Source organism: Podarcis liolepis (assembly GCF_965112155.1).
Source record: "Podarcis liolepis genome assembly, chromosome: 4".
NCBI lineage: Eukaryota > Metazoa > Chordata > Lepidosauria > Squamata > Lacertidae > Podarcis > Podarcis liolepis.
In genome coordinates, this window is record NC_139558.1 from 101105183 (window position 1) to 101120434 (window position 15252).

The 15252-nt window shown below is 47.6% G+C and overlaps 1 protein-coding gene across 1 annotated transcript in view; it reads left to right on the forward strand.

The window, feature by feature from the left end:
- The window catches only part of INPPL1 (inositol polyphosphate phosphatase like 1), an 80628-nt gene that overhangs the window by 56271 nt on the left and 9105 nt on the right, over nt 1–15252 (forward strand). The window contains exons 14-24 of the mRNA XM_083499260.1: nt 1561–1657; nt 2585–2723; nt 5752–5851; nt 6720–6808; nt 7197–7278; nt 7480–7569; nt 8457–8570; nt 9529–9617; nt 11392–11479; nt 12748–12903; nt 14323–14410. Of these exons, the coding sequence (XP_083355386.1) occupies nt 1561–1657; nt 2585–2723; nt 5752–5851; nt 6720–6808; nt 7197–7278; nt 7480–7569; nt 8457–8570; nt 9529–9617; nt 11392–11479; nt 12748–12903; nt 14323–14410 (1132 nt within the window). The remainder of the gene's footprint in view (nt 1–1560; nt 1658–2584; nt 2724–5751; nt 5852–6719; nt 6809–7196; nt 7279–7479; nt 7570–8456; nt 8571–9528; nt 9618–11391; nt 11480–12747; nt 12904–14322; nt 14411–15252) is intronic.

Sequence of the window (15252 nt, forward strand, 5' to 3'; positions counted from 1 at the left end):
CTTCCGGAACGGATTAAGCTTGAGAACCAAGGTTCCACTGTAATGTGAACTGCAGTCTAGGGCAGCTGTCTACCTGTCAGGGAACTGACATCAGAGCGAAAGGCGAAGGAGAGGCTCCCTGATTCTGCAGGAGAAGGTACCAGCACTAGGGGGAGACGGAGCTTGGTTGAGGAGGAAGGAAATCGGTGTAACACCAGGGATCAAGGGGGGGGCAGATGGGGGAAGCAGAGGGAGAGCTCCGGGATTCTTCCCTGGACATCAGTGAGGAAAGCACTGGTCCTCCACTACCCACGCCCTCCCTGCGCAGAAGACTCCCGCGCAATGAGAGGCGGCGACGACTGGGAGTCAAACAGCTTTTATGCTGGAAAAGGTTTAAGAAACGCCCACAGACAGATTCTGCTAGCGACTGAGGCAGCCACGCTGAGATGGGCTGTGCAGTCAGGAAGGTTTAACCAAGGCAATTAAGCCCCCTAACGGGGACAATTTACGCACGAGTAACTCAAACCCATTACACTACCCTACCTGCCTGTGGGCTGTCTATCCAGAGTGGTGCATGCTCTGGTTATCTCCTGCTTGGACTACTGACATGCGCTCTACGTGGGGCTACCTTTTAGGTGACCCGGAAACTACAACTAATCCAGAATGCGGCAGCTAGACTGGGGACTGGGAGTGGTCACCGAGACCACATAACACCTGTCCAAAAAATCTACAGCTGTTGGAAGCTGCCCAGAGTGGCTGAGGCAACCTGGTCAGATGGGCAAGGTACAAATAATAAAATTACTATTATTATAAAAGTCAACGCAAGGAGAGCCCTGGCTGCTGGGTCAGGGCAAAGTCCAGCATCCTGGTCTCACAGTTGCCAACCAGATGCCCTAAAGCGAAGCCCACAAACAGGAATTGAGCACAAAAACAGCCCTCTCCCCACCTGGGATTCCCATTGACTGGTATTCAGGTCTATCCCCCCTCTGACTGTGGAGGCAGAATATAGCCACTGGCAGCTTTCTCCTCCATTAATCTGCCTAATCCTCTTTTAAAGTCACCCACGTTTGTAGAAAGGGGAAAGTTTCAATGAAGCAGCACTGGAGGAGTTTGTGCAATTCTCCTCTCCTGCCAAAATGCCCGCCTCCCGCATCACCTCAATTATTTTGCTTCCTTCTTTTTTTTATAAGTCTTTATTGGTTCAAAATACAAGCATACAACAAAGGTAAGTATAGCAAAGTTAAATACAAAAAGAAAAGATCATCACAATGTAAAAGCAAGAAAAAAATAAATAAAAAAGGAAATAAAAAAAAGAACCGAAATTTTATACAACATCATGTCCGTCAAATAAAATTTTCTGCATAAAACTGCCAATCATTCTCATTATACTTTTTGTATTGTCAGGGTTTAATCACACAGCTTTATTTTATTTCCCTTTCCATACATTCCACTAAGATATTTGTTTCATTTATTTATTCTTCACAAGTATCATTCCAGTTCTGCTAAGATGGTATCATGTTTACGATATAATCTTATATATTCCTTAAATATTTTCCATTCTCCATGTGTTTTGCTTCCTAGGCAATAAGGGGGCTGTGGGTGTCTCCTTCATGTTCAATGGCACGTCGTTTGGGTTTGTGAACTGTCACCTCACCTCCGGCAACGAGAAGACAGCCAGGTGAGTCCTTTCTCCGCCACACCAGGTAGGCTGGAGGGCTCTTGAGCGTTTAGGAATGGGGTTGGGGACAGAACTGCTGGGCTGGAGGAGTCTCGGTCCTGTATACCTGAAGAAGCGTCTCCATCCCCATCATCCATCCCGGACACTGAGGTCCAGCTCCGAGGGCCTTCTGGCGGTCCCCTCCCTGCAAGAAGCCAAGTTACAGGGAACCAGGCAGAGGGCCTTCTCGGTAGTGGCACCTGCCCTGTGGAACGCCCTCCCACCACATGTCAAAGAGATAAACAACTATCTGACTTTTAGAAGACATCTGAGGGCAGTTTTGGGAAGTTTTAAATGTTCAATCTTTTATTGTGTTTTGAATAACCTGTTGGAAGCCGCCCAGAGTGGCTGGGGAAACCCAGCCAGATGGGTGGGGTAATAATAATAATAATAATAATAATAATAATAATAATAATAATAATAATTTCAACAGGGTTGTCTTAACTGTCCAATTTAATTGCCGACATTTACGTATTAACATCCGCACAGCTGGTTTTACACTTTGCAGACTGCTTTAGAAGCCTGTTTTGGGTTTTAGCGGAGTATAAATCGACAAGGTAATCCCGAGTTATCTGATGTTTAGAAGACATCTGAAGGCAGCCCTGTATTGGGAAGTTTTTAATGACTGGTGTTTTATGGTGTTTTCAATATTCTGTTGGGAGCCGCCCAGAGTGGCTGGGGAAACCCAGCCAGAGGGGCGGGATATAAATAATAAAATAAATAAATAAATAAATTATTATTATTATTGTTGACGTGTTTCCTATGGAAATATTCATAAATGAAAGGAAAAGGTAAACTTTGCTCAGAAACCCTGCGCAGAACCGGCTCCTTCTTTTGCCACGCTCTCATGCACCTCGGTCCTCATCTTCTCCCATCTCCACCGTCCAGGAGGAACCAGAATTACCTGGACATCCTTCGTCTCCTCTCCCTGGGCGACAAGCAGCTCAGCTCCTTCGACATCTCCCTCCGCTTCACTCACCTCTTCTGGTTTGGGGACCTCAATTACCGCCTGGACATGGACATTCAGGTGAGGAGGGGTGGGTGGGCTTCGGGGGGGGGGCACGAGAACAGAAGAAGAGCTTCTGGATCAGGCCCATGGCCCATGATCCTGTCCAGAGCCCTCCTCTCACCTTGGCCAACGAGATAACCAGCATGGGGAACCTGCGAGCATCTCTCTTCTGATGGCGGTTTCCAGCAACTGATATTTAGAAGCACATTGAAAATGTTGTCTAAGAATAAAAGAAAATTATTGTAATTTATTACAGCGGTGCCTCGCAAGACGAAATTAATCCGTTCCGCGAGTCTCTTCATCTAGCGGTTTTTTCGTCTTGCGAAGCAACCCTATTAGCGGCTTAGTGGATTAGCGCTATTAGCGGTTTAGCGGCTATTAAAGGCTTAGCGGCTATTAAAGGCTTAGCGGATTAGCGGCTAAAAGGCTATTAGCGGCTTAGAAAAAGGGGGGGGAGCGGAGAAAAATCGGAACACTCGCAAGACGTTTTCGTCTTGCAAAGCAAGCCCATAGGGAAAATCGTCTTGCGAAGCAGCTCAAAAACGGAAAACCCTTTCGTCTAGTGGGTTTTCCGTCTTGCGAGGCATTCGTCTTGCGGGGCACCACTGTATTATATTATATTATATTATATTATATTATATTATATTATATTATATTATATTATATTATATTATATTATATTATATTATATTATATTATATTCAAATTAAATAAACAAGGAATATTCAGTGTTATGTTGAAGAGGATGCCAGGAAACAGGGAATTATGTTCACATGTGTAAATATGCACAATTTCTTTGGCAAAGGGTGTTTAAGGAGATAGCAGAAATCACTGGATTAAAGCTGACCAAAAGTCCAGAAGTAGCCTTATTATCAATTTACAATGGGGTGGAAGGTTCGCAGGCTATGAAGGACTCACTCACAAATTTATTGACAGCTGGACAAGTTATAATAGCTAGGAAGTGGAAGGGGCAAGCAGAATATAAAATGGAAGAATGGTGTAAAGAGGTGTGGCATATAGCTCTTAACAATAAATTAACATGTGCCATTAAGGTAAGACGGGGAATTCACAGGAGAAATGATTTTGAGGAAATATGGAGGGTGTTTGTAGAATTTGTACTGTTAAAACAGAAAGGGGCCAAACCATCGCAAGAGGTGTTGAAATTTTGGGAGGCTGGGTAGTTACAATGGAATGGTCTCAGTGGTGGGGTGCACATTTTTATTCTTATTTATTTGTGATTATTACTTTGTCAATAATAATAATAATAATGATAATTGTGGCTAATGGCCATCAATAGCCCACTCCTCCTTCTTGAATTTGTCCAATACTGGCCATCACTTCCTCTTGTTGGAAGGTTTTCCAGTAGTTTTAACCATGTGCTGTGTGAAGAAGTCTGTCTATTTTAAAATCTATCCTGATCTTCTGGAGGGAGCAGGGCTAATCCCTGGGACGTGGGGGAACAGAGAAAGACGACAGTGCGCTTGGACATGCGCAGAGGGCGTTTCCACAGGCACAACAAGGCTCTGCTCATCTGAAGCCCAAACAAGATGCTTATGAGGGGCCGTCCGGGTCTGTGGGTTAAACCACAGCGCCTAGGGTTTGCCGATCAGAAGGTCGGCGGTTCGAATCCCCGCGACGGGGTGAGCTCCCGTTACTCGCTCCCTGCTCCTGCCAACCTAGCAGTTCAAAAGCATGTCAAAGTGCAAGTAGATAAATAGGTACCGCTCTGGTGGGAAGGTAAACGGCGTTTCCAGGCGCTGCTCTGGTTCACCAGAAGTGGCTTAGTCCTGCTGGCCACATGACCCAGAAGCTGTCTGCGGACAAACGCCGGCTCCCTCAGCCTATAGAGCGAGATGAGTGCCACAACTCCAGAGTTGTCCGTGACTGGACCTAATGGTCAGGGGTCTCTTTACCTTTACCTTTACCTGGGTCTAGATTGGCCCTGAGATTTGGGGGACGGGGGGGACGGGACGATCTTCTGCCTGCCTCCACTGCCATTGGTAGTGGAGGCCTCTGAACATAACTGTCAACCTTCCCTTTTTGTGTGGGAAATTCCCTTATTCCAGCGCCGTTTCCCGCTGCTTCCCGCTGCTATCCCGGATTGTTAGATATCCCATAGACTGTCCCCGGGACAGGTGAGGCTGCTAATCCCTTATTTTCAAATCTGGAAGTTGACAGCTATGCCTCTGAATGCCAGTGGCTAGGAATTGCAAGTAAGGAGACTCAGGTCTCGCTTCCGGGTCTCCCATAATGAGCAACTGGTCAGCCACCGTGAGGACAGGATTCTGGGATGTGGTGTGGAGGGGCTCCTTTGGCCTGATCCAAAAACTGGTCTCTCATTATGTTCTTAGGACTCAGAAAGTTTGGCTTCCCAGCAGTTTTTAAGTCGTGGTTCCTTCATTGTTTTGACCATTAAAGCCCTATGTGGCCTAGGACCCTCATACCTATGGGACCGCCTCTCCTGGTATGCCCCCGCGGAGGACCTTAAGGTCCACAAATAACAACGCTTTGGTGGTCCCAAGTCACAAGGTGGTCTACACTAGGGCCAGGGCCTTTTCAGTACTGGCCCCGACTTGGTGGAACGCTCTGTCACAAGAGACCAGGACCCTGCGGGACTTGACATCTTTCCACAGGGCCTGCAAGACGGAGCTGTTCTGCCTGGCCTTTGGTTTGGACTCAGTCTGACCCTTATGTTTCCCTCCCCTTATGGTTTTGATCTATGGGCTACTTTTAAAATGAGGCTGCATTTTAAACTGCATTTTAACCTGTATTTTAAATTGGGGGTTTTCCCCTCCCTCTCTTTTCCCCCTATTATGCTTTTACTGTGATTTTATTTTATTGGTGTTAGCTGCCCTGAGCCCGGTTCTGACCGGGGAGGGCGGGATAAAAATAAAATTTATTATTATTATTATTATTATTATTATTATTATTATTATTATTATTACATGGGGTTGGACTAGAGGACCTTTGGGATTCCCCAATGCTACAGTTCTACGATTCTACGAGGTTCCACACACTGATCTGTGACATCTTTTCCTCTCCTCAGGAGATCCTCAGCTACATCAATCGCAAGGAGTTTGAGCCGCTCCTCAGGGTGGATCAGCTCAACCTGGAGAAGGAGAAACACAAGATCTTCCTGAGATTTAGTGAGCGGCTGATCCCTCTCCCCTCAACCCGTCCCGCCCCCCCTTTCCCCTCTTTCTCCAACTCTTAAGAGTTGTGTGTTGCAGCCGCCGTTCTCCAACTCAGCTTTGCGTGATGAGCTAAGGGTCCCAGATTGTTTTAAATAACTCCCTTTTTAAAAGAAGGTTGGGTGGTTCACTTGCTGGCTAGCATCTGTTATAGTAGAAGGCACAGCCTGTGGAACTCCTTGCCACAGGATGGATGGGGAGGGAGGAACAAGCTGAAGCGTGGCGTTGCCTCTTGAGATAAAAGGACTATGTTAGTAATAGGGAAGAACACTCAATATCTAAATAGCTTTTCTAACATTTTTGATATACATTATCTCAGTAACTTTTGCGGCTGCCCTGCCAAGTAAGCCGGCCGCATTCTCCTCCTCCTGCCAGCGAAGGACGAGGAGGCTCAGGCTTGAGATGAGCTTTGAACCTGCAACTTCACGCCTCGCTGTTACTAATTTAGAAAATTCAAATTGCAGCCCCTTAAAGCGTCAGATGGAAGTTTAAAATCATGCAACAACCATAATGCAATAGTCACTCACAGGAGAATAAATGCAGGATAAAACAGAAGCAGCAGAACCTCTGCATTCATGTGTCACAATAAACTATGGACAATTGTGACTTGGAGACACCTCACCTGAGCTTTCGCTTTCCCCTCTTCTGCTTTGGCATCAAGGAGACTGGAAGCTTTTGCTTTCTATTAAACGTAGCTCAGTATCATGTCTGAACATGATGTGGTGAATGCCAACCTTGGTTTGTTGAACCATGGTTAAGGCTAGCCACGGTTTGCTGGGTTTGTGCATCAGCCGGTCTCTGGTTTGTCTTCCGCTTTCCCCAGGTGAGGAGGAGATCACCTTCCCCCCCACGTACCGCTACGAGAGGGGCTCCCGGGACACCTACGTCTGGCATAAACAGAAGCCCACTGGGGTAGGTGCTGCCGGCCCGAGAGGGGAAGGGCAAAGTTGGGACGAGGGGGTTGGCCGCAAATGGGAGGGGGGTGGGCAGAAATGCTCGGTTGCTGTGTAGGGAGGGAGGCAGAGTTCAGCTTGCAGCCTGTCCCTGGGAACATCGGAAGCTGCCTCCTACTGAGCCAGACCCTTGGCCCATACAGCTCCATACTGCCTGCACTGACTGGCAGCCGTGGCTCTCTGGGGTTTCCCGCTGGGATCTCTCCCAGACCTACTCTGGGATTGAACCCTGGGATCTTCTGCTTGAGTGCAGATTCCTTAGTCAGAGAAGTGTCAAAAGCAAAGAGCGGGTGGTGGGGCTTTCTGCGTTCAAGAGTTTCCTTTCAAACCCTGATTCTTGTTCCCAGGTGCGGACAAACGTTCCCTCCTGGTGTGACCGCATCCTCTGGAAGTCCTATCCGGAAACCCACATCAACAGCAACTCTTACGGTGAGTTCTGTGCAGCCATGCTTCTGAAAATCAGCTGCTGGAAACCACAGGAGGGGAAATGATGCTCTTGTGTTCGAATCCTGCTTGCTGCTTCCCCATGGGAGCAACTGGTCAGCCCATGTAAGAACAGGATGCCAGACTAGATAAGCCATTGGCCTGATCCGGCAGAGTTCTCCTGACGCTCTTACCCTTCTTTGTCAGGATGCACGGACGACATTGTGAGCAGCGACCACTCCCCTGTCTTCGCGGCATTTGAAGTTGGAGTCACGTCCCAGTTTGTTTCCAAGAAAGGTACTGGGGAATGAATGAGTGTGTGCATGCGTGCGCTTGAACGGAGAGGGGTTGAGACGGCACCAGTATAGAGCTGTAGAATTGCAGAGTTGGAAGACACCCCCAAGGGTCAGGTAGTGCGGGAATCTCAGCTAAAAACATCCCATAATACAATCATAACTCATGTTACGTCTGCTTCATGTTACGTGCTTTGAGGTTACGTCCCGCGGCGACCCGGAAGTACCGGAAAGGGTTACTTCCGGGTTTTGCCGCTCGCGCATGCGCAGATGCGCTAAATGGCGTCATGCGCAGAAGCGGCGAATCGCAACCCACGCATGTGCAGACGCGCCGCTGCAGGTTACGCTCTTTTCATGTTGCGAACGGGCCTCTGGAACGGATCCCTTTCAGAACCAGGGGTACCAATGTAATAATAATATTATAATAATTTATTATTTTTACTCCACCCATCTGGCTGGGTTTCCCCAGCCACTCTTAGCGGCTCCCAACAGAACACCAATAACAATAATAAGAAAGCAACAACATCAAACATTAAAATCTTCCCAATACAGGGCTGCCTTCAGATGTCTTCTAAAAGTCAGATAGTTGTTTATTTCCTTGATATCTGAAGGGCAGGCGCCACCACCGAGAAGGCCCTCTGCCTGGTTCCTTGTAACTTGGCTTCTCGCAGGGAGGGAACCGCCAGAAGTCCTTCGGCGCTGGACTTCAGTGTCTGGGCAGAATGATGGGGGTGGAGATGCTCCTTCAGGTCCACCGAAGAGGCCCAACCTCCTGAATCCAGTCCGCATTTCTCACTGGTTCTTGGCGGTTTGGCCTCCTGAGGGAGGGGACCTGTCCAGGGTCTCCCCCTCCAATGCATCCCACCCTCCTTCTCTCCTCCCACCCTCCAGGTCTCTCTAAATCTTCAGACCAGGCCTACATTGAATTCGAGAGCGTTGAGGCGATTGTGAAGACGGCCAGCAGGACCAAATTCTTCATAGAGTTCTACTCTGCCTGCCTAGAAGGTAGGTGTGTGTGTGTGTGTGTGTGTGTGTGTGTGTGTGTGTGTTTGGGGTGTGTTTGTGGAAATAGCCACCCTGGCTGGGGCTGACCCTTAACTTCTGTTAAGACTACTGTAATTTGCTCCACTTGGGGCTGCCCTTGAAGCTGTCCCACAAACTCCAGCGTGTGCAGAGTGCTGCAAATAGGCTCCTCACGGGGTCCCTGCCATGGGAGCATATTCACCCAGTGCTCTACCAGTTGCACTGGCTCCCGGTGGAGTATCGGGTCAGATTTAAGGTGCTGGTTTTGACCTTTAAAGCCCTTTGTGGCTTAGGGCCCTCCCATTTACAGGACCACCTCTCCTGGTCTGCCCCACAGAGGACCTTAAGGTCCATGAATAATCATAGTTTAGAGGTCCCGGGCCCTAAGGAAGTCAGATTATCCTCCGCCAGGGCCAGGGCCTTCTCAGTGATGGCTCCAACCTGGTGGAATGCTCTGTCCCATGAGACCAGGGCCCTGCAGGATTTAACCTCCTTCCACAGGGCCTGTAAGACAGAGCTATTCCGCCTGGCCTTTAATTTGAACTTAGCCTGATCTTTTATCCCTCTTCCTTCCCTCCCCCTCCCCTTTTTATGAAGATTCCCCGCTCTGGGATCCCACAGCTAATTCTCCCCTGGTCTCCTCACTGGCCCAAATAGGACTAATTTAGCCAGCTAGCCCTGGTGATCATCTAATGTTTATTGGATGGATTTCCCCCCTAAATTGATTTTTGAATTCTGAATTTATTATTCATGTTTTATACTGTATTTTATGCTGTTTTTTGTTGTATCAATTAAGTGTTTTAAATTTGTTGTTAGCCGCCCTGAGCCCGGTTTTTTGAACCGGGAAGGGCAGGGTATAAATAAAAAATTATTATTATTATTATTATTATTATTATTATTATTATTATTATTATTATTAACTTCCACCCCCCTCCCCCAGAATTCAAGAAGAGCTTTGAGAACGATTCGCAGAGCAGTGACAACATCAACTTCTTGAAAGTGCAGTGGTCGTCCCGGCAGCTGCCGACGGTGAGGCGACTCTTCCTCCTCTTTCCCCCATGCCCTCCTGCCAGCGTCTGACAGTTTGGGGGCACAGAAGGTCCCTGATTCGCATGAGGCCGAGAGGGGCCCAGGGGCCTATCGGAACCGGGGTGGGGGGGGAGAGAGGAGCCTCTCCTGAGAGGTACACTCCATCTGGTCACCTGTATTGTGCCAATACCTCTGGCACCAACCTGAAGTTCGTTGGAGGCGCATTCCAAGGGGCAGGTGCCACCACGCTAAAGGCCCTGCTGTTAGTGGCCTTAAGATATGGTTACCAGATTTTTTTTCAATGAATCCGGGGACACTTTTATTTTTATTTTTTGGAAGCTGAGTAGCCACAGGGAGTCAGTAGTGGGGATGGTGAGGCAAAAGACCCTGGGCCCAAGCACACATGCATATTGTATAAAGGTGCAAAGCCCTTCTTTCACACCCTGTGAAACATAAATGCACAGAGTTTTTAAAAAACTGGGCAACGGCTGCCCACCTGTGACTCTCGAGCCTCCCCCCATCAGTCAAAACAAAGGGGGAAGGGGGCAAGAGATCGCACAAGACACATCATATGGGACTTCCGGCGAGGAAAAATGGCAGCCGCCACAGCATGGAGCAGCTGCTGAAGCCAGCCAGAGCCAACTGTGCTACCAGGCTGACTCTGGGCTGCTGAGGCTGCCGCTGCCACGTTTTGCAGGGACAGATTTGCAAATCTGGGGACATTCCGGGGACAGAATTTGTCTGGGGACAGATTTGCAAATCTGGGACTGTCCCCAGGAACTGGGGACGTCTGGTAAACCTACCTTAAGACACCCCTCTGGAGCAAACTGGGGACATTTGGACTTGAAAGGAGTAAGAAACAAGATTTGGGCTCCACTTTTAAGTATGGAGGTCTGGCTGGAAGAAACATGGATCCCATTGGGCCAGAGCTTCTCCAAGATTTGGTGTTCAATATTAAGGACTATCCAAAAAGTCCAGCAGAGAGGAATTGAGAGAGAATTAAGAGCCTCGCATGTGAGATCTCCAGGCTGATAGCAGATTAAGACTGATAGACATTTATTGGGGACTGAAACCGGGAAAGGGGGGGTGGAGTTTGGGAATCCAAAGGGTACATAATTATAATTTGTTTGGTTTTTATTTTGTTTTGTTATTTGTATGAAAATTGGGAAATTCGTGGAAGGGAATTTGGATCGACTTTAGAAAAAATGTTTTAAGAATGAGTATTGATGTATAAGTATTGATGTTTAAGTTTGGATAAGGTAAAATTGGTTTTTTAAAATGAACTAAATTAAATGAAAATAAGGTTAGCAAAAATAAATTGAGGAAATGGATGAGAGAGAAAAAGTAAAATAATAATATGTTAAATTAAATTATTATGTTAAAGTTGAGAAATAAGTAATAAGGATTTGTGGAGCTAATAATTTGAACTGGAATACAAGAAGGGAAGGTGTGAGGAGGTCTGAGAAATAAATTAAAAGAAATAAGCAATTGAAACTTTATGTGTTTTTAATTGTTTTTAAGTTTTATATTTTTGTATGTTTGTTATATATTTTTTTCTTTTGTGTTGTGGTTGTTTATTTTTGTTTTTGTTTCATTATAGAAAATGCTAATAAATATATATTAAAAAAAAGACACCCCTCTGGAGCAAACAGAGCCACTAAACTTGTCTCCTCTTGAGATTCAAAGAGGCGCACAAAGTAAACCTGTCCAAACATTTGGTGCGTTGACGCTCTCGTTGGCCTCGACTCATCCCCTTTCGTTCTTCTGCCTGCAGCTCAAGCCCATTCTCTCCGACATTGAATACCTCCAAGACCAGCACATCCTCTTGACGGTCAAATCTCTGGATGGCTACGAGTCCTATGGTAAGGAGCTGGGAAGTTCCCGGAGGTGGTGGTGGGGAACCAGGTGTGTGGCAGAACCAGGCACGCTGGACCTAGAAGTGGACTTTTGTCTGTGCATGGCAGTCTTGACAGGAAGGCGGGACTTCAGAGTGCAGGAATGCAGTCGCTGTTTTGCTATCCGCTTGGTTTCAAGGCTCATAGAATCATAATCATAATCATAATAATTTATAATATTAATTTATTATTTATACCCCGCCCATCTGGCTGGGTTTCCGCAGGCACTCTGGTTGGCTCCCATCATCATCAAGCGATAAAACATCAGCCATTCATAACTTCCCTAATCAGGGCTGCCATCAGATGTCTTCTAAAAGTCAGATAGTTGTTTATTTCCTTGACATCTGATGGGAGGGTCTTCCACAGGGCAGGTGCCACCACCGAGAAGGCCCTCTGCCTGGTTCTCGCAGGGAGGGAACAGCCGGAAGGCCCTCGGTGCTGGACCTCAGTGTCCAGGGTAGAGACACTCCTTCAGTTATACTGCGCCAAGGCCGTTTATGTGGGAAGGTCTACTTTAGCAGAGTTAAACAATCCCCTTTATAAGTTTATGCAGCAACCAGTTTGCTGACTCGTCTGAGTTCTACTAATAAAGATGCCATCCTGGTTAAAAATCCCTTTGAATCCGTCTTAAAGAATACACGCACGAATCTGATTCATGTTAATATAAAACTATTTTACTCTCAGATTCATTCAGGTTTACAGAACTGTGCCTGAAAGCAGGCTTAGGTTACATAACAAAAAATAAACTATAGCAGAGGGAAGTTGGTCCTGAGGTGACTGCAACTGGCTTAATGCCCTCGTACCTAGTTTACAGTTCCCGGGCCCTAAGGAAATCAGATTATCCTCCACCAGGGCCTTTTCAGTGATGGCTCCGACCTGGTGGAATGCTCTGTCCCATGAGACCAAGGCCCTGCAGGATTTAACTTCCTCCCGCAGGACCTGTAAGACAGAGCTATTCCACCTGGCCTTTAATTTTAATTCAGCCTGATCTTTTATTTCCCTTCCCTCCCCCTCCCCTTTTATGAAGATCACCTGCTCTGAGACCCCACAGCTAATTCTCCCCTGGAGTCTTCGCTGGCCCAAGTAGGACCAATTCTGTCAGCTAGCCCTAATGCTTTCCCCCCCCTAAAAGGCGAGGTGGGGGGCGAGGCTGCTTCCGCTGTGGCAATTGGGCTGGACCTCTCTTGCCCCTCGCCCCATGCCCTGACCCACCCTGTCTCTCCTTCCCCACGCAGGCGAGTGTGTCATTGCACTCAAGTCCATGATTGGCAGTACTGCCCAGCAGTTCCTCACCTACCTGTCCCACCGTGGCGAGGAGACAGGCAACATCCGTGGCTCCATGAAGGTGCGGGTCCCAGCAGAGCGGATGGGGACCCGCGAGAGGCTCTACGGTGAGGAGCAGGAGAGGGAGGGGGCTGCCAGCACGAGGGGCGGGGGGTTGCGATGGGGGCACCCTCGGCTCTCCACAATGTGCTCAGCTAAGGTGGGTTTTTATTTTCTGGGTTTTTCTATGCTGCAAAGCACCTTGGGACCTTCCACTGAAGGCGATGCTGATCATAGCAGTAATTTATTATTAATTATTCCATCTAAATCAGACTGGCAAAATAAAATAAGAGAGTACGCTGAGCTGGTGAGACTATCAGCGAGGCTACGAGACGTTAACTGAGGAAAAATTTATCAGAGAGTGGGACATACAGAGTCTGTGTAAAAGAACATTGTCAAAATATTAATCTGCTGGCAGGTTTTGATTGAACTTCGGTGTGCAAGTAGGATATTATAAAATAAATTTTATAGTAAGTTAAATAACATGGAGAAAAGGAAGTGAAGAGTGCGTATTTAAGGAATTTGATTCGGGAACGCAATGGGAAGATTGGAGGTCATATTAAATTCAATTACAAATTCATGTACAAGGCAAGTGATCAGTTAAGGAATGAATGATTGATTATTTTTGTTCTTCTATTTTGTTTTCAACATCTATTGAACATTTCTGTTATAAAGCTTTTAACCAATAAAGCATTTAATAAAAAAAAAAGACGATGCTGATAATAACAGTAATTTGTTATTATTTATTGCATCTATATCCCCTAAGGGGGGCCTGTGGCTCACCCCCTTCCTTGTTTAATCCCCCGCGACAACCCTGGGGGGTAGGCCAGGCTGAGAGGCAGGGACTGGCCCCCGAGGTCACACACTGACCTTCGTGGGGATTTCAACCCTGACCTCTCCCAGGTCCCGGCCCAGAACTCTAACCACTACGCAACACTGCTGGCGATGAGAGTGAAACCCGGTAGATGATGATGAACGTAATGTTGTTCTGCTGGGTGGGTCAACCTCTAAAGCAGAGGGTGGGGAACCTCCACCCCACAGGCCAATCCTGGCCCCACTGGCAGGGATGCCCCCGAATGAGAGGGCTTTAAAAGAAGATGGGAAGATTCAGGGAAGGAGAGAGATATTAGCCAAGATGCCTCTGCTCCTCTGCCTCCACAGTTGGAGGCCGCGATGTTTCTGAATAGCAGTTTCTAGATAACTCAGCAGAGGAGAGTTGCTCTGTGTTCGAATCCTGATTGCAAGTTTCCAACCGACATCTGGTTTGCCGCTGAGAGAACAGGATCCTGGACTAAGATGGTCCACTGGGCTGGACCAGCAGGCTCTTCTTAACGTTCTTCAATTTTATCAGCCCTGTGCAAATCCCGATTTTATTCCGATTTGGAGAAGTGTAGTTTGTGCAAACGGCCTTGATCTACTGCAAGGCGGATAGGTCCACCCCAGGGTTGGATCCGCACTCAGAGCCTGTTCTGCTTCCCCTCCCACAGAATGGATCAGCATCGATAAGGACGAGACGGGAGCCGCCAAAGGGAAACTTCAGCCGGTAGCAACGCGGACCAACCTCGACTACACGAAGTAAGACTCTGGGAGCGGGGCCACCGCCTTGAAGCGGTCTGGAGGGAAGAGGGGCAACTTCCAGGACAGGAACTGCAATGGCTAGGCAGGATCAAAGCAGCAGAGCAAAACCGCTCTCCTTTTTAAAAGCAAAACCTGATGGCCTGCCTCCATTTCTTCCCAGTTTCCTTGAAAGGCAAAGACTGGACTGGGGGTTCTGTGCATTTATTTGTTTATTGCATTTACATTTCGCCCTTTTCTCCTTGGAGCTCAGTTTGGCGTACGCAATTCTCCCCCCTCCTTCTCTATTCCCCGCAACAACCCTGGGAGGCAGGCTAGGCTGAGAGGCAGTGACTGGCCCAGTGAGCTTCATGGCCATGTGGGGGATTTGAACCCTGCTCTCCCAGGTCCTAGTCCGACACTCTAACCACTGTGCCACACCGCCACATTTTTAAGAGGCTTGGGTGCTCAGCTTTCAAAGGGTGCCATTGCATGCAATTGCCATACAGTGGTACCTCAGGTTAAGTACTTAATTCGTTCCGGAGGTCCGTACTTAACCTGAAACTGTTCTTAACCTGAAGCACCACTTTAGCTATTGCGGCCTCCTGCTGCTGCTGCCGCACCGCCGGAGCACGATTTCTGTTCTCATCCTGAAGCAAAGTGCTTAACCTGAAGCACTATTTCTGGGTTAGCAGAGTCTGTAAACTGAAGCGTATGTAACCTGAAGTGTACGTAACCTGAAGCGTATGTAACCCGAGGTACAACTGTATTAAGTAAACCACTTGGAGATATTTTTTGATAGGTATCCAGTCTTGATGAACAATAAAATAAAAGCCGGTGTTGACCAGCTTTTTGCTGTTCCG